This window comes from Mesoplodon mirus (assembly GCF_964341445.2).
Source record: "Mesoplodon mirus genome assembly, chromosome: 8".
NCBI classification, from domain to species: Eukaryota; Metazoa; Chordata; class Mammalia; order Artiodactyla; family Ziphiidae; genus Mesoplodon; species Mesoplodon mirus.
In genome coordinates, this window is record NC_138984.1 from 85,101,199 (window position 1) to 85,124,676 (window position 23,478).

General features: G+C 40.8%; 1 protein-coding gene across 1 annotated transcript in view; it reads left to right on the plus strand.

The window, feature by feature from the left end:
- MYO3B (myosin IIIB) overlaps positions 1–23,478 on the plus strand; it is a gene marked incomplete at both ends in the record, with an annotated part of 398,588 nt that overhangs the window by 147,252 nt on the left and 227,858 nt on the right. Inside the window, one exon of the mRNA XM_082630334.1 lies at positions 22,148–22,303. Within this exon, the coding sequence (XP_082486460.1) occupies positions 22,148–22,303 (156 nt within the window). The remainder of the gene's footprint in view (positions 1–22,147; positions 22,304–23,478) is intronic.

A 23,478-nucleotide genomic window follows, 5' to 3' on the forward strand; every position in this document is an offset into this window, starting at 1 on the left:
TAAGAGATTTTCTGTCAAGGGGGCTTTTCAAGTTTACACTTTTCCAAACACACAACGACAGGCCACATGTAAAAAGAAAAGGCCCAAAACATACCACTATGGAGGGAAGGAAGGAATCTAAATATTGTAACAGATCAGAATGGGACAAAACCAAAAGGTGCTCAGCCAGGCTGAAGTCATAGTCTGCTGGGATCAGAAGCAAGCAGTGGTGGCTGGGAGTTTGGCTCCTGTAAATAAAAGGATTAAGAGGACTTTAAGCAATTCAGTTGGACTCCGGCTTGAAGCAGTGTCTGGGGTGGTTCTCCAGGGCTGATAAAAAGAGGCTGGGAAAAGAATGGGATAGGGGAGGGGTCATAAGATCCTGTGTTCTGACTATGGCAGTTTCTTCCATGTTGTTCTCCATCACTTGAGGTAGTGCTGACCGTCACCGGGCACAATGGCTTTTAGCCAGCTTCTGACTCAAGGTGGTAGAAGGATATATAAGCAGCTGGGCCTTCTGCCACAGGGATGGGCTCTTCCATATACCTAATAGAACTATGGAACAGGTGCACAAAATGCCATTTTAAAACCTGGCTCTGGGCTAGAGACTCAGAGAGCTAAGAAGACACAGCCCTAAAATTATTAGACTAGGAGGATGGACACAGAGGAAGTGAAAAGGAAAACAAAATCCTTCTCCTCCTCACAGTGAGCCTGCCAACTGATATTTCAAAGCACATGAAGAAGTCTAAGGCTAAGCAAAACAACCCACCAAAACAACAAATGAAGCATAAATACATTTGAAATGAAATTAAGTTCATGGAACAATCTGAAGGAGTGAAATAAGTAACTATTAACTATAAGAAGGAAAACTATTTGGGATAAAACATGTAAAAACTAAAGAATCAAAAATGGGGGGGCTGTGTTTTCTGCATGGTTATGGCATGCATAGATTCTTGGGCTCAAAACGAGAATAGAACTACTGGAAAATTTCTAGTTAAGCAAATATGTTAAACATGTATGGTAATTACTAATAAAGTATAGAAAAATAATGTCTAGTTTCTAAACCAACAGAAGGAAAAAAGTTATAGAAAACTTTATTAATCCAACAGAAGACAGGAAATGAGAAAAAAGAATTAGAGGGAAAAGGTGGTAAAAAGAGATTTCTATGCATATGAATTATTGAATTATCAGACAGTCAGTTTTTCCCAGGATCTCTACTCTACAAGCAGTGATGTTTAACAACTGACTGGGTGGGGATGGGGGGCTGATTTGTATTGTTTATACTGATTTCTGTGAGGTAAATACTCCTACCATGGCCAATTTCAAGCTACCAATGTAACATCAATCTGTTCACAGAATTCTTGGATATGTAACAGTAATACGTAGGGAGCTTGTATTTGCTGGCTCCAGCATACTGCTGTTTGTTTGGGATAAACAGGCTTTTCTCCATGGTCTTCATACTATATATAATTTTGACAATAAAATAAAAATTTTAAAAAAACCCAGATTCTATGCATTTTACTTCTCTAATTGAAACCATATGGAAATTTATTGGGAAACCAGGAGTTGGTGGCATTCTGTTATTAGAGTATTTATCATATGGTTATGGAAGGCTAGTAATTTATGATCCTTGCTAGAAAAGCCAGATCAATACAGAGATAAATGTCCTCAGCAGAATAGAATTTATATCATCCACATGATAATTGACCACTGTGTCATACGTTCAATCATTCGTCTCATTATCTGATAAAAAGAGCCAGAAGTCTAATGTGTATGTGATTTATTAATGCACACTAGTGTGAAACCCATGACCTATCTAACCTGTTACCTGTCCTTGGCAACATAGTATACGGTTGTCTACCGCCTGTAATAGGATCCTACAAAGAGGATCAACAGCTTTTTAAATACTAGACATCTTTTGTTGAATTAGAACAGGTCAGAGAAATGCTTGAGCTATAACTCCCTCTCTTCCTTTCACTTCTCCCTTTCCCCCAGTCATGGGTTCCTACTCTTTTTACTCTTTTTTTTTTTTTTTTTAGCACAAGTAGTTTGTCCTAGAGCAGGATGGGTGGGTAAATGGTCCTGAAATAGTCTTTCATGTCACTGATTTGCTTCTATGAGTATATTTAGCGACACAGTCATTCCACATCACCTGTCTATGCATGTCACTGAATTACAGTGGCTTGAAGCTCAGGACACACCACTGTACCAAAGCAGGGAAGTGGCATGTTCCCTGGAGAGAGAGAGAATAGGGAAAATGAAAAAGGAAAACAGAAAGCTAACCATTTAGAAATCTATGCACAGTTAGTTCACTAACAGTGGGAGTAGGAGCTATCCACTCACCCCCACTTTCTTTCTCAACCCCCAGGAATATTTGTTCCCTGCAACGTCTATGCGCCTATGCTTTGCTTTGCAAGGCTTAATCAGAGGGCCCATTATTCATCAAATTAAAGGCTTGACTGCCTGAGAGTTCCTTTCCAAAAGGATTAGGGTCTCTGATGAGGCTTTGATGTAATAGATGGAGCTGTTCTCCTCCTTCCTGTTCATGGAGGGGCTTTGAGGACTCCCCACGCTCTCTTTGGCAGTTGGTCTCCCTTGCCTAAAAAAGAAAAATATTTTGTCTTACGGAAATTTAGTGCTTAAAGAAGGCTTCATATTGGTGTCCTTGGTGTGGGCGAGAGAGGGTGAAGCGTTCATTTCTTGGTCTAAAACCACAGAGGCGCAGCAGTAACTGGCTTCCTTGGGTGGCCACTTCCTCAGGAAGAACTGTCTCTCCACAGAGCAAGAGAAGTAATCATTTTGGCCTTGTGATTCATTGCCCTTGGAAGGGTTTTTGTCAGAAACTAGGCAGAGGGATGGCAGATGACAGGCATGGTAGTGGTTTGTGTCCTCAGGACCATGAACCAAGGCAGCCAATAGCTGTGCAAAATCCTGATTTGCATAAGACACTTACAACTACTTATTATCTGACAGTATTTTCTCCAGGTTTTTCAGTAGTGGTTAGGTTGTTAATGAAAACCTGGCGTAGTTTATTTTCCCCAATTTAATCTCACACCATTAATAATAGTCATATAATTGGCAATCAGCCAGAGAAGTGTTTAGTCAATTTAAATATTTACCAAAAGAACACACGTTAAAGGCAGGGCGCTGAATGTGGGCAGGCAGAATGCCTGCAAGACTATTGAACTAGGCCATTATCTTTCCTCTTTCCTCCACCTTCCATTATATGCTATGGCCTGAAATTTTATTTGGAACCATTATTGTCATCATTTAAGAGGCAAATGTGACTGTCCTATTGTTTCCCTGCCCACTTACGTGATGCTCCAGTCCTCTTCCCACCCTCTCCCAACCTCCCCTCCCCCTTTTTGAGTTGCTTTTGATTCATGGACTAAACTTTTAAAGCTATCTTCTTTCCATTCTTTGCAATGAACAGCACATGGTAGCTTGGCACCCTGCCTTTTCCTTGATGCATTTCCTTGATGCACTGCATTCAGGAATCAAGGGACTTAACTGTACAAAATTTCACCAAGTTGCTGGTAGATATATAGCCCTGGATTAAGATCAGAGAGCTCTGTGTTTCCTTGAATTGGCCACCCAGGGAGAATTTTTTTACTAGATGGTTCTTTGAAAGAAGATCTCAGTTGGGATTAAAGGGTGTTATAACAAACAACCCTATGAAACCCATGGCCATGTTAACTGGAGGGAAATAATATTTATTACAGTATATGAAGTCATTTCTGTGAAAACTCAGGAAGGACATGTATCTCTAGTCTCCTTACCAGTCAACAGATACATCATCATTATCATCATCATCATCATCATCATCATCATTCTTCAAGCCGCTGGTCTATTTTTATATAATGAATTTTAAGAAATAGAGAACAGACTGCATTTTCCCTTTCACATTGGCTGCTTGAGAGCTGAGCCAAATTTGTGGCCACCTCTAACAAAGTAGTTTATTTGGTATTTTGATTCCTATTTTTGTTCCCTAATTTCCCCGTTGTTTCAGTTTTCTCTTCTGCTTTTAATTATTTTTATCTTGCCTTATTAGACATACCTTTATTTATTTAAGCACATGTTGTTGTGAGATGCCTTAAATTATTTCTAGAACAAGATGAAGTATTAAAAATCAATTGCATCTGATGGTAGGAATTTAAAATGACGCAGACACTTTGAAAAATAGTCTTGTAGTTCCTCAAAAGATTAAACATAAAGTTATATGATCTAGCAATTCCACTCCTAGGTATATACACCCAGGAGAAACCCACATAAAAACTTGCACACAAATGTTCATTGAAGCATTATTCATAATAGCCAAAAAGTAGAAACAACCCAAATGATGAATGGATAAACAAGATGTGGTATATCCATACAATGGAGCATTATTTAGCAATAAAAAGGAATGAAGTATTGATATATTCTACAACATGGATGAACTTTGAAAATATTTTGCTAAGTGAATGAATCCAGTCACAAAAGACCACATATATTATATGAAACATCCAGATTAGGCAAATCCGTAGAAACAGAGAGTAGATTGGTAGTCTCCTGGGACTGAGGAGGTTGAAGGGAAGTTGGGAGTGATTGCTAAAGGATACAGAGTTTCTTTTGGGGGTGATGAAAATGTTCTAAAAATTGATTATGGTAATGGTTGTTAAACTGTATGAATATGCTAAAACTTTGAATTGCATACTTTAAATGAGTGAACTATATGGTATGTTAATTATATCTCATTAAAGCTGTTATAAAAGTCATTTGTGGGCTTCCCTGGTGGCGCAGTGGTTGAGAGTCTGCCTGCCGATGCAGGGGACATGGGTTCATGCCCCGGTCCGGGAAGATCCCACATGCCGTGGAGCGGCTGGGCCCATGAGCCATGGCCGCTGAGCCTGCGCGTCTGGAGCCTGTGCTCTTCAATGGGAGAGGCCACAACAGTGAGAGGCCCGCATACCACACACACACACAAAAAAGTCATTTGCAGCAATCAACTGTAAATTTTCTGAAGTAGTTTTTGTTGCTTTTCTTACACTTTTAATTTTCAGTTTGTGCTAGACATGCACACTCTAGTTAAATCCACTTATTTTCTGCAGGCTCTGCAGACTTGTTTGGGATTGTGAGTCTCCAAGAGTAAGGATAGCCTTCTCCATAGAATGCAAATTCTCTCTGTATTATTTAGTTTGGGTCATTTGATCCACCAGGCAAAGCTTGTGGTTGTTCAGTGGCGAGTTCCAAGCCTGTGGGCATAAAGGCTGTTGTTCTACTTCCACTCTTCCTTGTTTTTGCAGACCCTGTATCCTCTGTCTTGCTATCTTACTCTAGCTGGTAGTGAAAATAAATGAGCAAGAGTGGTCAGAGAAGTAATAGAATAACTAAAAGATGTAGCATCACTACAGACAAGGAAAGAGAATATTTCTGGGGCAGGTCAACAATGACTGTCAGTGAACAGAGAGGTTGAGTAGAATGAGAAGAGACCATTGAATTGGTAACTTAAAGGCCTTTGGTTTCCATCAAGAGAGATTGTAGTTGGATACTGAAGGTAAAAAAGTAGATAGTTATGTTCACAAAGATTTAGCTACAGGTCCATCCTTAAATTTAAGTTGGCCCAAGAGTCCACTGGTAGTCCCTTCTTTTTTCTTTATATATTCTTGACTTGTCTTCAAGTTCCACAGCTACAACCATCATTTTCCCCTTCCCATTTTCTTAATTCAGACTGTATGCTTCCAAAATGGATCCCCTCCGTGCCTACATCCCTCCAACTTACACTCTAATATGGTGCCAGTTGATTTTTTTTAACATCTTTATTGGAGTATAATTGCTTTACAATGGTGTGTTAGTTTCTGCTGTGTAACAAAGTGAATCAGCTACATGTATACATATATCCCCATATCCCCTCCCTCTTGCCCTCCCTCCCACCCTCCCTATCCCACCCCTCTAGGTGGCACAAAGCACTGAGTTGATCTCCCTGTGCTATGCAGCTGCTTCCCACTAGCTATCTGTTTTGCATTTGGTAGTGTATATATGTCAGTGCTACTCTCTCCCTTCATCCCAGCTTACCCTTCTCCCTCCCTGTGTGCTCAAGTCCACTCTCTACGTCTGCATCTTTATCCCTGTCCTGCCCCTAGGTTCTTCAGAACCATTTTTTTTTAGATTCCATATACATGTGTTAGCATCCGGTATTTGTTTTTTTGTTTTTTTGCGGTACACGGGCCTCTCACTGTTGTGGCCTCTCTCATTGTGGAGCACAGGCTCCAACACGCAGGCTCAGTGGCCATGGCTCATGGGCCTAGCTGCTCCACGGCATGTGGGATCTTCCCGGACCAGGGCACGAACCCGTGTCCCCTGCATCAGCAGGTGTACTCTCAACCACTGCGCCACCAGGGAAGCCCATGGTATTTGTTTTTCTCTTTCTGACTTACTTCACTCTGTATGACAGACACTAGGTCCATCCACCTCACTACAAATAAATCAATTTTGTTTCTTTTTATGGCTAATGTTCCACTGTATATATGTGCCACATCTTCTTTATCCATTCATCTGTCGATAGACACTTAGGTTGTTTCCATGTCCTGGCTATTGTAAATAGTGCTGCAGTGAACATTGGGGTGCATGTGTCTTTTTGAATTATGGTTTTCTCAGAGTATAGGCCCAGTAGTGGGATTGCTGGGTCATATGATAGTTCTGTTTTTAGTTTTTTAAGGACCCTTCATACTGTTCTCCATAGTGGCTGTATCAATTTACATTCCCACCAACAGTGCAAGACGGTTCCTTTTTCTCCACACCCTCTCCAGCATTTATTGTTTGTAGATTTTTTGATGATAGCCATTCTGACCGGTGTGAGGTGATACCTCATTGTGATTTTGATTTGCATTTCTCTAATGATTAGTGATGTTGAGCATCCTTTCATGTGTTTGTTGGCAATCTGTATATCTTCTTTGGAGAAATGTCTGTTTAGGTCTTCTGCCCATTTTTGGATTCAGTTATTTGTTTTTTTGATATTCAGCTGCATGAGCTGCTTGTATATTTTGGAGATTAATCCTTTGTCAGTTGCTTCATTTGCAAATACTTTCTCCCATTCTAAGGGTTGGCTTTTTGTCTTGTTTATGGTTTCCTTTGCTTTGCAAAAGCTTTGAAGTTTCATTAGGTCCCATTTGTTTATTTTTGTTTTTATTTCCATTTCTCTAGGAGGTGGGTCCAAAAGGATCTTGCTGTGATTTATGTCATAGAGTGTTCTGCCTATGTTTTCCTCTAAGAGTTTGATAGTTTCTGGCCTTACATTTAGGTCTTTAATCCATTTTGAGTTTCTTTTCGTATATGGTGTTAGGAAGTGTTCTAATTTCATTCTTTTACATGTAGCTGTCCAGTTTTCCCAGCACCACTTATTGAAGAGGCTGTTTTTTCTCTATTGTGTATTCTTTTTTTTTTTTTTTTTTTTTTTTTTTTTTTTTTTTTTCTGTATGCGGGCCTCTCACTGTTGTGGCCTCTCCCGTTGCGGAGCACAGTCTCTGGACGCACAGGCTCAGCGGCCATGGCTCACGGGCCTAGCCGCTCCGCACATGTGGGATCTTCCCAGACCGGGGCACAAACCTGTGTCCCCTGCATCGGCAGGCGGACTCTCAACCATTGCACCACCAGGGAAGCCCTCTATTGTGTATTCTTGCCTCATTTATCAACAGTAAGGTGACCGTACGTGTGTGGGTTAATCTCTAGGCTTTCTATCCTGCTCCATTGATCTATATGTCTGTGTTTGTGGCAGTACCATACTGTCTTTTTTTTTTTTTTTTTCCTTTTTAAGATGTTGGGGGTAGGAGTTAATTAATTAATTAATTTAGTTTTGCTGTGTTGGGTCTTCATTTCTGTGCAAGGGCTTTCTCTAGTTGTGGCAAGCGGGGGCCACTCTTCATTGCGGTGCGCGGGCCCCTCACTGTCGTGGCCTCTCTTGTTGCGGAGCACAGGCTCCAGACGCGCAGGCTCAGTAGCCGTGGCTCACGGGCCCAGTCGCTCTGCGGCATGCGGGACCTTCCCAGACCAGGGCCCGAACCCGTGTCCCCTGCATCGGCAGGCAGACTCTCAACCACTGCGCCACCAGGGAAGCCCCCATACTGTCTTGATTACTGTAGCTTTGTAGTGTAGTCTGAAGTCAGGGAGCCTGATTCCTCCAGCTCTGTTTTCCTTTTCCAGGATTTCTTTGGACATTCGGGTTCTTTTGTGTTTACATACAAATTGTGCAATTTTTTGTTCTAGTTCTGTGAAAAATGCCATTGGTAGTTTGATAGGGATTGTATTGAATCTGTAGATTGCTTTGGGTAGTATAGTCATTTTCACAGTGTTCATTCTTCCAATCCAAGAACATGGTATATATCTCCATCTGTTTGTATTGTCTTTAATTTCCTTCATCGGTGTCTTACAGTTTTCTGCATACAGGTCTTTTGTCTCCTTAGGTAGGTTTATTCCTAGGTATTTTATTCATTTTGTTGCAGTGGTAAATGGGAGTGTTTCCTTAATTTCTCTTTCAGATTTGTCATCATTAGTGTATAGGAATGCCAGAGATTTCGGTGCATTAATTTTGTATCCTGCTACTTTACCAAATTCATTGATTAGCTCTAGTAGTTTTCTGGTAGCATCTTTAGGATTCTCTGTGTAAAGCATCATGTCATCTGCAAACAGTGACAGCTTTACTTCTTCTTTTCCGATTTGGATTCCTTTTATCTCTTTTTCTTCTCTGATTGCTGTGGCTAAAACTTCCAAAATTATGTTGAATAAGAGTGGTGAGAGTGGGCAACCTTGTCTTGTTCCTGATCTTAGAGGAAATGGTTTTAGTTTTTCACCATTGAGAATGATGTTGGCTGTGGGTTTGTCATATATGGCCTTTATTATGTTGAGGTAGGTTCCCTCTGTGCCCACTTTCTGGAGAGTTTTTATCATAAATGGGTGTTGAATTTTTTCAAAAGCTTTTTCTGCATCTATTGAGATGACCATATGGTTTTTCTCCTTCACTTTGTTAATATGGTGTATCACATTGATTGATTTGTATATATTGAAGAATCCTTGTATTCCTGGGATTAACCCCACTTGATCATGGTGTATGATCCTCTTAATGTGCTGTTGGATTCTGTTTGCTAGTATTTTGTTGAGGATTTTTGCATCTATGTTCATCAGTGATATTGGCCTGTAGTTTACTTTTTTTGTGACATCTTTGTCTGGTTTTGGTATCAGGGCGCTGGTGGCCTCGTAGAATGAATTTAGGAGTGTTCCTCCCTCTGCTATATTTTGGAAGAGTTTGAGAAGGGTAGGTGTTAGTTCTTCTCTAAATGTGTGATAGAATTTGCCTGTGAAGCCATCTGGTCCTGGGCTTTTGTTTGTTGGAATATTTTTAATCACAGTTTCAATTTCAGTGCTTGTGATTGGTCTGCTTATATTTTCTATTTCTTCCTTGTTCAGTCTTGGAAAATTATACCTTTCTAAGAATTTGTCCATTTATTCCAGGTTGTCCATTTTATTGGCATAGAGTTGCTTGTAGTAATCTCTCATGATCTTTTGTATTTTTGCAGTGTCAGTTGTTACTTTTCCTTTTTCATTTCTAATTCTGTTGATTTGAATCTTCTCCCTTTTTTTTCTTGATGAGTCTGGCTAATGGTTTATCAATTTTGATTATATTCTCCAAGAACCAGCTTTTAGTTTTATTGATCTCTGCTATTGTTTCCTTTGTTTCCTTTTCATTTGTTTTTGCTCTGATCTTTATGATTTCTTTCCTTCTACTAACTTTGGGTTTGGTTTGTTCTTCTTTCTCTAGTTTCTTTAGGTTTAAGGTTAGATTGTTTATTTGAGATTTTTCTTGTTTCTTGAGGTAGGATTGTATTGCTATAAACTTCCCACTTAGAACTGCTTTTGCTGCATCCCTTAGGTTTTGGGTCATTGTGCTTTCATTGTCATTTGTTTCTAGGTATTTTTTTGGTTTTTTGTTTTGTTTTTTGCGGTACACGGGCCTCTCGCTGCTGTGGCCTCTCCCGTTGTGGAGCACAGGCTCTGGACACACAGGCTCAGTGGCCATGGCTCACGGGCCCAGCCGCTCCGCGGCATATGGGATCTTCCCAGACCGGGGCACGAACCCGTGTCCCCTGCATCGGCAGGCGGACTCTCAACCACTGCGCCACCAGGGAAGACCCTGTTTCTAGGTATTTTTTGATATCCTCTTCGATTTTTTCAGTGATCTCTTGGTTATTTAGTAGTGTATTGTTTAGCCTCCATGTGTTTGCATTTGTGTGTGTGTGTGTGTGTGTGTGGTACGCAGGCCTCTCACTGTTGTGGCCTCTCCCGTTGCGGAGCACAGGCTTCAGACGCGCAGGCTCAGCGGCCACGGCTCACGGGCCTAGCCGCTCCGCGGCATGTGGGATCTTCCTGAACCAGGGCACAGACCTGTGTCCCCTGCATCAGCAGGTGGACTCTCAACCACTGCACCACCAGGGAAGCCCTGTTTGTATTTTTTACATTTTTTTTCCTGTAATTGATATCTAGTCTCATAACATTGTTGTTGGAAAAGATACTTGATACGATTTCAATTTTCTTAAATTTACCAAGGCTTGATTTGTGACCCAAGGTATGATCTATCCTGCAGAATGTTTCATGAGCACTTGAGAAGAAAGTGTTTTCTGTTATTTTTGGATGGAATGTCCTATAAATATCAATTAAGTCCATCTTGTCTAATGTGTCATTTAAAGCTTGTGTTTCCTTCTTTATTTTCATTTTGGATGATCTGTCCATTGGTGAAAGTGGGGTGTTAAAGTCCCCTACTATGAATGTATTACTGTCCATTTCCCCTTTTATGGCTGTTAGCATTTGCCTTATGTATTGAGGTGCTCCTATGTTGGGTGCATAAATATTTACAATTGTTATATCTTCTTCTTGGATCAATCCCTTGATCATTATGTAGTGTCCTTCTTTGTCTCTTGTAATAGTCTTTATTTTAAAGGCCATTTTGTCTGATATGAGAATTACTCCTCCAGCTTTCTTTTGATTTCCATTTACATGGAATATCTTTTTCCATCCCCTCACTTTCACTTTCTGTATGTGTCCCTAGGTCTGAAGTGGGTCTCTTGTAGACAGCATATATATGGGTCTTGTTTTTGTGTCCATTCAGCCAGTCTGTGTCTTTTGGTTAGAGCATTTAATCCATTTATGTTTAAAGTAGGTATCGATATGTATGTGCCTATTACCATTTTCTTAATTGTTCTGGGTTTGTTATTGTAGGTCTTTTCCTTCTCTTGTGTTTCCTGCCTAGAGAAGTTCCATTAGCATTTGTTGTAAAGCTGGTTTGGTGGTGCTGAATTCTCTTAGCTTTTGTTTGTCTGTAAAGATTTTAATTTCTCCATCAAATCTGAATGAGATCCTTGCTGGGTAGAGTAATCTTGTTTGCAGGTTTTTCCCTTTCTTCACTTTAAATATGTCCTGCCACTCCCTTCTGGCTTGCAGAGTTTCTGCTGAAAGATCAGCTGTTAACCTTATGGGGATTCCCCTGTATGTTATTTGTTGGCTTTCCCTTGGTGCTTTTAATATTTTTTCTTTGTTTTTAATTTTTGATAGTTTGATTAGTATGTGTCTTGGTGTGTTTCTCCTTGGATTTATCCTTTATGGGTTCCTCTGCACTTCCTGGACTTGATTGACTATTTCCTTTCCCATGTTAGGGAAGTTTTCAACTCTAATCTCTTCAAATATTTTCTCAGACCCTTTCTTTTTCTCTTCTTCTTCTGGGACCCCTATAATTCAAATGTTTGTGTTTTTAATGTTGTCCCAGAGGTCTCTGAGGGTGTCCTTAATTCTTTTCATTCTTTTTTCTTTATTCTGCTCTGCAGCAGTTATTTCCATTGTTTTATCTTCCAGGTCACTTGTCTGTTCTTTTGCCTCAGTTATTCTGCTATTGATTTCTTCTAGAGAATTTTTAATTTCATTTATTGTGTTGTTCATCATTGTTTGTTTGATTGGTAGTTCTTCTCGGTCCTTGTTAAACGTTTCTTATATTTTCTCCATTCTATTTCCAAGATTTTGGATCATCTTTACTATCATTATTCTGAATTCTTTTTCAGGTAAACTGCCTATTTCCTCTTCATTTGTTTGGTCTGGTGGGTGTTTCCCTTGCTCCTTCATCTGCATATTTGTCTGTCTTCTCATTTTGTTTAACTTACTGTGTTTGGGATCTCCTTTTTTCAGGCTGCAGGTTCGTAGTTTCTGTTGTTTTTGGTATCTGTCCCTAGTGGGTGAGGTTTGTTCAGTGTCTTGTATAGGTTTCCTGGTGGAGGGGACTGGTGCCTGTGTTCTGGTGGGTGGGGTGGATCTTGTCTTTCTGGTGGGCAGGGCCACGTCCGGTCGTGTGTTTTGGGGTGTCTGTGAACTTAGTATGATTTTAGGCAGACTCTCTGCTAATGGATGGGCTTGTGTTCCTGTCTTGCTACTTGTTTGGCATGGGGCATCCAACCCTGGGGCTTGCTGGCCATTGGGTGGAGCTGGGTCCACCCAGCAGAGACAGAGATCTCTGGGAGAGCTCTCACCCATTGATATTGCTTGGGGCTGGGAGGTCTCTGGTGGTCAAATATTCTGGACTCTGCTCTCCCACCCCAAAGGCTCAGGCCTGATACCCGGCCAGATCACCAAGACCCTGTCAGCCACGCGGCTTACTCTTGTTTCCAACAGACCCTGCAGGCAGAGATCCAGGAGACTGACTGATCCCAGTTCATTTTTTAGAGTAACGATCTAATTGTGTTATCTCCCTGCTCAAAAACGCCACTTCACTGTGACTAAGAAAGAAAACCCAAACTCACTGGCATGGCTTTCTAGGTTCTGAGTAAGATGTTTGTGGTCAGATTTTCACCCCATCTATTACAATTGTATTATTCTGTTCCACTGTGTTCCCCATTTGAGCCATGCATTTTACCTATGGGCTTCCATTCCTACTGTACTCTCTGCTTAGAATGCTCCTCCCCTGTACTTCTGTCAATATCCCTTTCATCCTTTAAGACCCAAGTGTCATCTCTCATGTGAAACACTTGTTCTCCTAACTAGGATTGTTTACTTCATCTGAGCCACTCTAGTGCTTACACTTTTTAGCCTTGAATTATTTTTATTTATGTCTATATCTATTCTACTACTTGTTTCTAAATTCCATGAAACCTAACATCTCACTCCAGGCATCTTTTCTTCCAAGCACTTGATGCAGTGCCATTCACAGTAAATACCTAGTAAGTGTTTGAATGAATCAGTGCATTGAGTCCCAGCTGGGTCTATAAATATTTCATATGTGTAAGTTTGGTATTATCCCAGAAGATAAATTTTTTATGGAGGCATATATCTTTTGTTTGTTTTGTACTCTCCTATCCCCTACCCGAGTGCTGGAGTAGTCCTGAGCATGTAATGGTCATGCACTATGGAACTGGTTGTTCATTTCTCATAGGTTACTGGGTACTAGCTGGGTACGGTCCATTGCTTCCCCTTGTAGGGAAAAAAATGCATACAAATGAGAATTATGGATTTAATTCTGGACAGCATGGCAAGTAGGATTAAGGGAAAGATTAGAATTCATATATTCCCTGGCACTTAAGCCTGGACTAAGAAGCAGACCATAACTGTCTGTCAAAATGGAAACTGATTTTTGAATCAAAGAAATTAGCCAGACATTCAAAAACAGGAGTGCCCAGAGGCCTGAACTTGAAAATGCCAAAATTCTTTGCTTTTGCTAAGTTGTCAGACCCTAGAAGTCCCCATTCTCCCTGAACTTTGGAACTTCTGATCAGGACATCTATCAAATAGTAATTTTGTGCTGAGTCATGGGAATCACATTGAGAAAAAGTATCTAATTAATGGGCACACTGTTATTCAAGTCTGGCTCAAGGACCCTTTGCACATTAACATTTCCTTTTATAGCACTCATCCTGCTTGGAGTTGGGTATGCTATGGCTGTCTTCCTCCAATGCGCTGACTGTAACCCCACCATCTAGTACAGTGGTTGGCCCACATAGCTGGCATTTATTGAGTGCTTACTATGTACCAGGTACTGTACATGGATTATCTCATTTACTGCTGACAGTGACATTATTACCATTTTATAGAAGAAGAAACTGTGGCCCAGAGAATTAAATTAACTTGCATATCATCACATACCTGTAAGAAGTAGAGTTAGGTTTGACCCTAACCCCTGACTTTTAACCTTTATATATTACTGCCCCAATGATAGGCACCAAACATTTTTAAAAATGAGTGAGTACATGTATCATGCTTGGGCGAATAATACTGATTAAGTATACTGTTTTTAAATAAGTCAGATTGTTTTAAATATTTGAGATTAATAATTTAAATATAATAATATAATATACATTATATATGTTACATGAATCTATATTGTATCCATTAATAATTAACATAAAGATTAATATCTTTAAAAACTGGACTTGCCAACATTTAGGTTATTTTGCCCTGACTCACCCACATTTTCTACACCCATTTCTGTCTGAGTTCAGCCATCACTTCCCTCTGCTCCTCATCTTACCTGGGCTGCTTCAAGCAAATATTTTCTTAATTTCCACCTGAAGCCAAGACCTCTAACAGAAGACAGGGCCCACATCTGGTTTCCTGGCCGAGTCTAGGGCTGACCTGTGGCCACCCTCAGCCCCGTGCAGAAGCCCCAAAAGGCAGCAACAGCCAATACCCAGATCCTTGGGAAGCGTCAGCACTGCAGCCTGAGAGATGGAGCCATCCCAGTATTCCCATCTCCCAGGGTCCATGCCTTCCCCAGCTCTTTGAACCAGAGGGTGGGATTTGAACGCAGATTTAATTGTCCAGTAAACTAGTGGCTGGGGCTGTGCAATGAAGTGATGGCTCATTGTTTTTCAGCACGCTGACTGAACCGCATGGCTAGAGTGGCCTGGAGAAACATGTTTAATTGCAAAGTATTGATACTTTTCCCAAATAAGGAAGAAGGAAACAACGAAAACAAAGAGGAGTGAGAAGGTGGTGACTTGGGGCCACTGGTTACAGCCCTTAAGACAGCCTTAGTCCTAAGACATGGACATCAGGATGTTCCTTGGCTACAGCATGTCCAGTGGAGGGTGTGCTCATCCCCAGTCTTTGCAACTTGGAAAGCACAGCTGAAACCGAAGAGGGAAGTGGCCGTACAACAATAATAAGACTGCACCTCTGCCACCATGCCCTCCACTGGCTTCTCCTTGAACAGCTTCTGTGTCCCCTGAGCCCCATCTTGTCTTGTTCCTAAGTTCTGGCCTGGTTCCTCTTGACCCTTCTCCTCACTTTGCCTCCTTGCTTGGCATTTTTACTCCCTTTTCCTTGGTATGGTAAACTCTTCTTCTCTCGGTCCCTCCTGGCCGTGGCCCAGAGGTTGTCCACCAGACAAGCCACGCTTGAGGATCTAGAATTTCTGTTACCATATCTCCTTCCCTAAGAATACAATGAGTTAGTCTGGACTCTTCTAATTATTTACTATTGATCACGGGATCAAAGACAGAAAGGTAACATGAAGAGGTAGTTGTGTTCACAGGTGTCATGCAGGCCACAACCCTGGGTCATTCTGGGTTACGTGTGGTGGCTCTCTGCCCTAGGACCGCCCTCCAGTCCTGGACCCTCTTTTTGCATTGAGACTCTCTCCAGCTACCATGGTGCACATTCCTTAACTCTGGAGGGAGATTCTGTCCTACCTGTTCTTAGAGTTTATCTTTCGGCTTGAAACCACCCTACACTTTTCCTCCAGTCATCTTCTTCACCTTCTGAGAGTCTTCTCTGGGTGACAGAAGTTGGCTCTTCTCTCTCCCCAGCCTCATGCTTCTGGAAATGCCATGTTCTTCCACTTCTGTTGCCTTCCTGTGTTCCCTTGAGCTCACTCTGGACCTTCAGTGCTGATGGCTTTGTCTAAAGGTAGGGCTGACTTGCTGATCTTTCTAACCCTGCACCTGCCTTCTCCTCACCCCAGTGACCTCAGGCAAGATGCCAGCTGCCCTGTGGTCCTGCTGCCCTGTAGCCTCCCTCCCACTTCACCACACAGGATCTGCTCTCATTACCCACCTCATAAAAAGAACTGAGCTTCCTGTTCTAAAACCTTCCATCCTACCCTCTGAGGACTTTTTTCTCTCAGTGAATCCTGACTGTTTTTCTCTGATGGATAACCCTAGGTTTGCCTCGCTGAGAAATATGCCCCTGGTCCTCACTTCTTGTTTCAGGTTAGGACCCCACTTCCCCACGCTACGTGTGAAGTTAGTGTACAGTTTCAGTTCTCACCAGTGAGACTTTAAAACGCCACCATGTGCAATATTTGCAAACTTCATGAAAACTGAAATGGAGTTAAGTATTCCACCAAACGGGAAGGTTTGGTTTTGCTGAAATAACATATGCAATGTCAAGTTTCTCAGCCTGCCTTCTTTTGAGGCATTAGTCATCTTGAGAAAATGCCTGTTTTTGTCATAGTCCTGTCTTCCCAAATGGAAATTTCCTTCCAAGACAGAGCACCATGGGCTCTGATATTTAACCTGTAATTAGTGTACCCTCTGGAGGATTTCTCCTCTTGATGAAGAGGCCTCTTTGTCACTCAGGCTTCTGTCTGCTGATGATAGGAACTGCAGATGCAGTGCATCACGGGGCAGGGAAATGATTGCTCAAATCAGAAGTGTTTAGATATTTGGTGCCAATGGAAACACTTAACAATCTAAGCAGCAAACCCACAAGAAAACAGCAGTAAGTATAAAAGAATATTAAAAAGGAAATGAGAAGAGACATAAGTCTCAAGTTTTCATCTAGTTTTGCCCCAATGTGTGGAATAAGATTGCTCACCCTCCTGCTTTTCTCACCAAGTTCACCAGTATTTTTAGTTTTTGACTTGATCAGCTTCTCTTTATCAAGTGTAGTTTAGTCATCAGTAAACATCCGTTCGTGACTCTTGATAAATAGCTCCCCCTTGCAGGCGTCTGATTCTTTGGTTATGAAATGGCAGTTTACAGTGGCAAGGCAGCCGTGTCTCGACAGCATGATCCTTTGGGAGCAAACGGAAAGAGCACAAGCACTGCCAGCTCCAGAGCCCAACGCAGGAGCGCAACCTTGTTTCTTGTTAAGAAATGCCTCCTGGACTTCCCTGGTGGCGCAGTGGTTGAGAATCCGCCTGCCAATGCAGGGGACACGGGTTCGAGCCCTGGTCCGGGAAGATCCCGCATGCCACAGAGCAGCTAAGCCCGTGAGCCACAACTACTGAGCCCATGAGCCACAACTACTGAGCCCATGTGCCTAGAGCCCATGCTTCGCAACAAGAGAAGCCACCACAGTGAGAAGCCCATGCACCGCAACAAAGAGTAGCCCCCACTTGCCGCACATAGAGAAAGCCCATGTGCAGCAATGAAGACCCAACGCAGCCAAAAGTAAATAAATAAATAAATAAATAAATAAATAAATTTTTTTTAAAAAGAAATGCCTCCTTTTTTGCCTGTTTCTGGCAGAGGCCAGGCTGGGAGATCCCAGCAAATGTCTGCAACAACCTGTGTTTAATGTGGTGACACTAATGAATTCTGAGAATTAATCTTCAGCCAAGAATGCATGATGGAAGGTACTAGAATTTCAAATTAGGTAATGGATTAAATTTCCTTCAGGGCTGAAATTTGCTTCCTTTTTCTTCTCATGGACTTTTCTGTCATATTCAAACCACCTTCCATGGCCTTGTAAATCCAGGTAATACATCTCATGGTAGTTTTAATTTTTTTATTCTTTTGTTTTGTATCTTAGCACAGAGATAACCACACCTAAATCCAGATTTTTAAAAATGACTTTTAAAAAGTCTGGGACTGAAAGAATTACTTATGATTTTGGAAAAAAAGCAGCATTCCCTAAATTTAGTCCTTGTTCAATTTCTTTTTTCCAGAGTAAAAGATTCTGGGAAGAACTGAGCTTGGTGAATGTATTTCCCCAATTTGAGACAGTCTTCTGCAGAAACTGCAGCCTACAGGTGTCTCAAACATGCTGGTGACAATTAGGGGCTCTGAGTGTCTCCCCTCAGTCAGCTGAGATAAAGACTCAGCCGCCGATTTCAAGAGCCTAGTACTGATTTCTCACAACAGAGCTTCCAAAGATGTCATTTGCAGGGCCCTGGTTCCGGTGATACAAAAAAGGATCTGTGGCCGAGTAAGTTTGGAAACATGGATTTAAACAAAATTAAGCTGTTTTCTTTACCTCCATACTTCTAAGAACATTTAATATGCTCACACGCACTATGAAACTCCAGATTTACTTGGTTTAGAGAATCACAAATGTTTCCCAAACCTTTTTGACCAGAAGACTAGTTTCATTTTTCAGTGGAATGTCTCATGTGTCTAGTGTTTCACCCAACTTACCTCACACTGGCTGGCCCCCATTCTCCCATACAGAGGTCAACGTTTTATGCATTTTCTTGTAAAAACGGCTCAATCCCCGCTGGGGGAAAATATTCTGCATCTGGAATTTGCAATTCCTAGTTTAATAAGCAATCTGAAAATGAATAAGCATATTATAACTTCCTTAATTTTCCATGTTTGTTCTCCAAATCAAGTTAGAGGATTTAATCATGCTTATAAAAGGACATGGAGGCTGTCAGGAGTTCTTACCGATTCCGGCTGTCAATTCTATCTTAATCCACTAAATCCCTGCCTGAAAGGAGAATAAGACAGAAATGGCAAGCTGAAAACATAACAGTATGAGTTTGGGGCACAAAACTGCAACATCTTAAGCAATAAAGAATATGCCCTAGTTAAAGTAGGTAAAAGGACTAAAGCAAAGAATTGTTCTTAGATGTTCAAAGGAGGCAGCTTAGGAGGTGAAGGTCAACGTTCTGGTGACCTCCTGAGTTCCTGGCTACACAGCTTGCCTAGGCTGGCTTCTTTCATTGCTGATCCAGTTTCCCAACCTTGAAATGCCTTCTACATCTTCTCCACATATTGAGTTCAATTTAGTTCCAAAAATTCCCTCCAAACTCAGCTCAATTCTCACTCTTTCCATTAAGGCTTCTCTGGCTGCCCTGCACCCACTGCTGCCTAGTATTATTTTGCATGTTGTACCTGTGCCATTTTAACAACACATTGCAGAGTAGGAGGGGTTCTCTCATGGGAACCAGGGAATTGACCTCATCACTATCAGGACTTGACCTCAACTTCCTCACCTCGTAAAAGAAGGGTTAGAATAGAAAATCTTGGTCCCCTAGCTCCAAAACCTTATGCTTTCGTGTGACTATTTCTTATTCTAAATATAAAAGCAAACACTGACTTCTGCTGTTTCCTGTGTTTCTCTTGTCCTTCCATCTTTATAATAAGATTGTCCATCTTTGAGGAAAATGGTCATAATTTTTTATGAATTCATCTATTTTGACTAATTCCAGCTGTGCAATAAATGTTTGCTGAACAAATGAAATGATATGATTCCAATGACCTGGTATCTAGTAATGCTTGACTTTCGCCATATCTGCTCCTAACATAGAACTTTCCTCTATTTATCAGTAAAATAATAAGTCCATTTCATTCTGGCTCTTTGCTCCCCATGAGAAAAAAAGTATGCAAGAGTGTTTTAGAATAAGGCTGTACCCTCAAGGTCTTCCTGCCCTTCTCCTAAAAATCTGCCAATGCAGTTGGATATGTCATAGCTCTGCTTAGCATTCTTCCCTTATACACTTGGTTTCAGTTTTGCTGATCCGCTGGTATGACATTCAGCCCACTTGGGCCTTACTGAGAGAACTAACAAATAAATCCTCTTGATCATTCCTTCAGAGAGTAGAACGCCTACCATCTTTATTTTTTGGATCTCCAGGAGACAACAGATTCACTGTTGTTTCTCCCTTGTCTGATTATCTCACTTCATTATTTAGTCCTCATTTCTCTTACTCCCTCTGTGATCTAGAGAGAGATCCCTTCCAAAATACCAAATGATCTTGCAACCTTGTTTGCAACCTTGCTCTCCCACTGGATGCTAAGATTATGAAACAAGATATAGCACCTTTAACTGCACCCCCAGAATCTAGCAGACACCTATTTTCCTAAGGCTGGAGTATGGGTTTCCTGGCTTCTCTCAAACCCTATCTAAGGAGCTTTAATTACCGGGCACCTAAGGCACCTATCCTGAGGGAGAAGATAGAGGCAGCGCCTGCTCACTTTCCCATTCACCTGCTCTGAATTTCCTATTAATTGTTACACCTCCCACTTTCAGCCCCCTTGAGTTTACTCATCTGAAGTTTTGGCACTAGTCAACAAACAGTTGAGAGTTTTCCAGAAAGCAAAAAAAAAAAAAAAAAAAAAAAAAAAGGCGGGGAAACCGATTAAGAAATCGGTCTTCCTGTGTTTGGGGATATACTTGGGTACAGGAAGTATGTCTATTTGGTGATGAGAGACAGATGTAATGTGACCTGCGCCAGATCCCTGGACAGGCTTAGCTGGGGGTCCCAGCAGTTCCTGGTCTCCCGTCCTACCCATGCCCTCTGGGGGGGCAGGGCTCTGTGCAAAGCCACCATGTCCATCTTCAGTAGGAATTCTCAGAGGACACAGACTTTATTTGGGGAGTTTTTATACACCATATCTCAAGCTAGGAGGATGAGGCATACACTTGTATTACTGACCATATAAACTACCAAGAGGTTCCTTTTTTCCAGGTGCTTAGGGAAACGTTAGCATTTATTTTCCTTTGGTAGTCACATAATTATATACGGATTAATATACATGGAATCTAGGGAACATTGCTGATGTAAAAACATGAACGGAGTATTTTTTTTTAAGCATGTGCACTGATTTTTTTATTTTTAGTAGGAAATATAATAGATTATACAAAAGGCCCCTGGACCCATAAAAGTCAAATGATTGATTTCTCCCCATAGCGAGACACAGGTGGTATTTATAGTCATGCAGGCAGCAGAATGGAGATAATCTAGGTTCTTTTGGCTTTTCTAGCCGAAAGCTCCAATTCCAATAGACAGGAAATCCCTGAATCAATTCTAAAATGGGATGACTGGGAAATTTACTGAATATCTTTCAGGACTAGAATTCGATGGATGCGAAAGTGGTTTGAAATGCAAAGATTAAGGCCTTTTTGTAAAACCAACAGTTGAGGACTGTTCTAGGAACTCTGCTTAAATGTTTTGAAAGGATGCTTAGGGTGAGGCTGAACATTTTACCATTTGTCAGTGCATTTCATCATTTTAAATATGTTGTGTTTCACATGTTGTTGGCATGTCACTATTGGGAAAACTGGAAACATTTATTTCATGGAGCGGGCAGAATGGCATCTAGTACTTATCCTGAGCCTTCCAACGTGAGCTAAATAAAAACTGATAACTTAAAAGGGCGGATGTTGAAATTTCTTCCTTCCATCAAGGGCAGCTACTCAGAATGGAAATGCAATGGTAATTGGAGGGGTATTCATCAGATTCAATTTCACTAGAGATTTCCTGTGTCAAAATCATCTTTAATAATATACATCACACAGCAAAATGTACTGAATCATTGTTTTCTTTGAAAAGGGCATTGAACCTGAAACAGAAAGTGGTTATACCAGTGCCGTTTTAACCGATTAACCACAGAGGAGTTTAAATGCAACCCAATTTTTACCATTTTGTATGGACTTTTTGTTTCCTGTTTGAATAATTCCATTCCAATTCATCTGAACTATATTGTAGTCACTTCCTGTTATGAGGTTTTTCTGATTCTTCAGAAGATATTAGAAATCAAGGGGTTGAATTTTCTCTGTGAAAGTTTCTTTATGATTCGTTTCTATCCTTGCAAACTCCTAAATGCATTTTCCCCACCACCAAATAGTGGACATATCATATACTTCTAAAATAAAGTATATAGACTAATCAACTTGGCTCCATTGTAAACATTTTTCTGTAATGAAAATTCAGACAGAAAATTCAGTCTGGCCAGTCTATTTTTCAGTGTTTTGAATATTTCAAATTAAATTGATTGTGTTTTCAATATATATTTAAAGTAAACTAAAATAGATTTCTGATGTTTTGATCAATTCAACTAGTAGAGAATGTTTTTTTCTGTTCTGGTACCTATGAATAAAGAAAGAGCTATGTAAGGTTAGTGATCAGGTTTTATAAATGAGCTTTTTCTCCTCCTCCCATATTTACAGGGAAGCCAGGTTTCTAAGATTGTACTTCAGTTGTTTGTTGATTTTTGAACAGGTGTCTTATTAAGGATTTTGAAAAGCGGCCTTCCGTCACACATCTCCTCGACCACCCATTTATTAAGGGAGTCCACGGGAAGGTTTTGTTTCTGCAAAAACAGCTGGCCAAGGTCCTTCAAGACCAGAAGCATCTAAATCCTGTTGTTAAAACCAGGTATGGTCCTCGGCGTCTTCCTGCTTCCTCTCTCTGGTTATTTATGAAAAAAAATGGCATGTCATGTGTTTTGATTTGCCCAGCATTATTACTGTTTTGATAATGCCCAACATTATCACATCCATGCATTTTTAAGTTTCATTTACATGACATTAAGTACTCCATGCCCGGTGGATGAGAGCAGGAGAGCTTCAGAAACAAGCTGCCCATTTGTGCTCTTATGGCTAATTTCTCTCAACTGTGGCTGAAATCTCACTCCACCCTCATGTTCTAGTTAAAAACCAATGCATATATATTTATATTTAATATACACATAGATTTTTAAAAATTTCACCAATAAAGAAAACTGGATGAAAGCAGCCACGGCTGAGATTGTGTGAGAAATCTTTACTTGGCTATTGCAGGCTAGAGAGTAGAAGTATATAAGGTGGTTTTGGAAAGATTACAAGTTAAACACTGGAGGCTTTTTCTCTAAAGTGCTCTGAGCCCATTTTCTTTAGTTAAAAATTCCTTAGAGGCAGTTTAGTATTTTTAAATGATTTTTTCCCCAGATATCATCTATGCTATCTAAAGCAACTGTGATTTTCCCCCTCTCCTATTTTTATAGGGTAGATTAAAAAAAATAAATGTTTATTTTCAAGGGCAGTTGCTTAAAACAGTATTCTGTGGTGGTCTCTAAGAAATAGATCTTTGGTTTCTGTCCAGAGGGTGGCAGAATTTCTCTTTAAAAAAAAATTAAATGCAAATAAAGCTGCTTCCGCAGCTAAGCAATTATTTGGTTTTACAAAACTGGCCAGGATGCAGATAAGCTCTAATCCATTATTACTAAAAGAACATTCAAAGGACTGGAGGTGAAGAAACTAAAATATCACAAGTCACAAGTTCTGGAAATATTCGTGTATTCTGCAGAAAATTGTTTACAAATCAAAAGCATCAGAACTCTAGGAGCTAGAGGCATAGTTTCAAGGTGACTATATCTTGCCGATTCCCACCCCCCCCATGCCCCGCAACCCAGGTTCCCTTTTTGATAGCTCAAAACAAATTTTTTCCTACTCTTTTCCCTTTTCCACTGCAATTTCTCTTTCTATGGCTTGCCCATGGGATAGAGAAATGCAGAGAAATTCTTGTAACTTGGTGCCTTTTGAAGCAGTAGAATTTGTGTTTAAGCCCCAGGG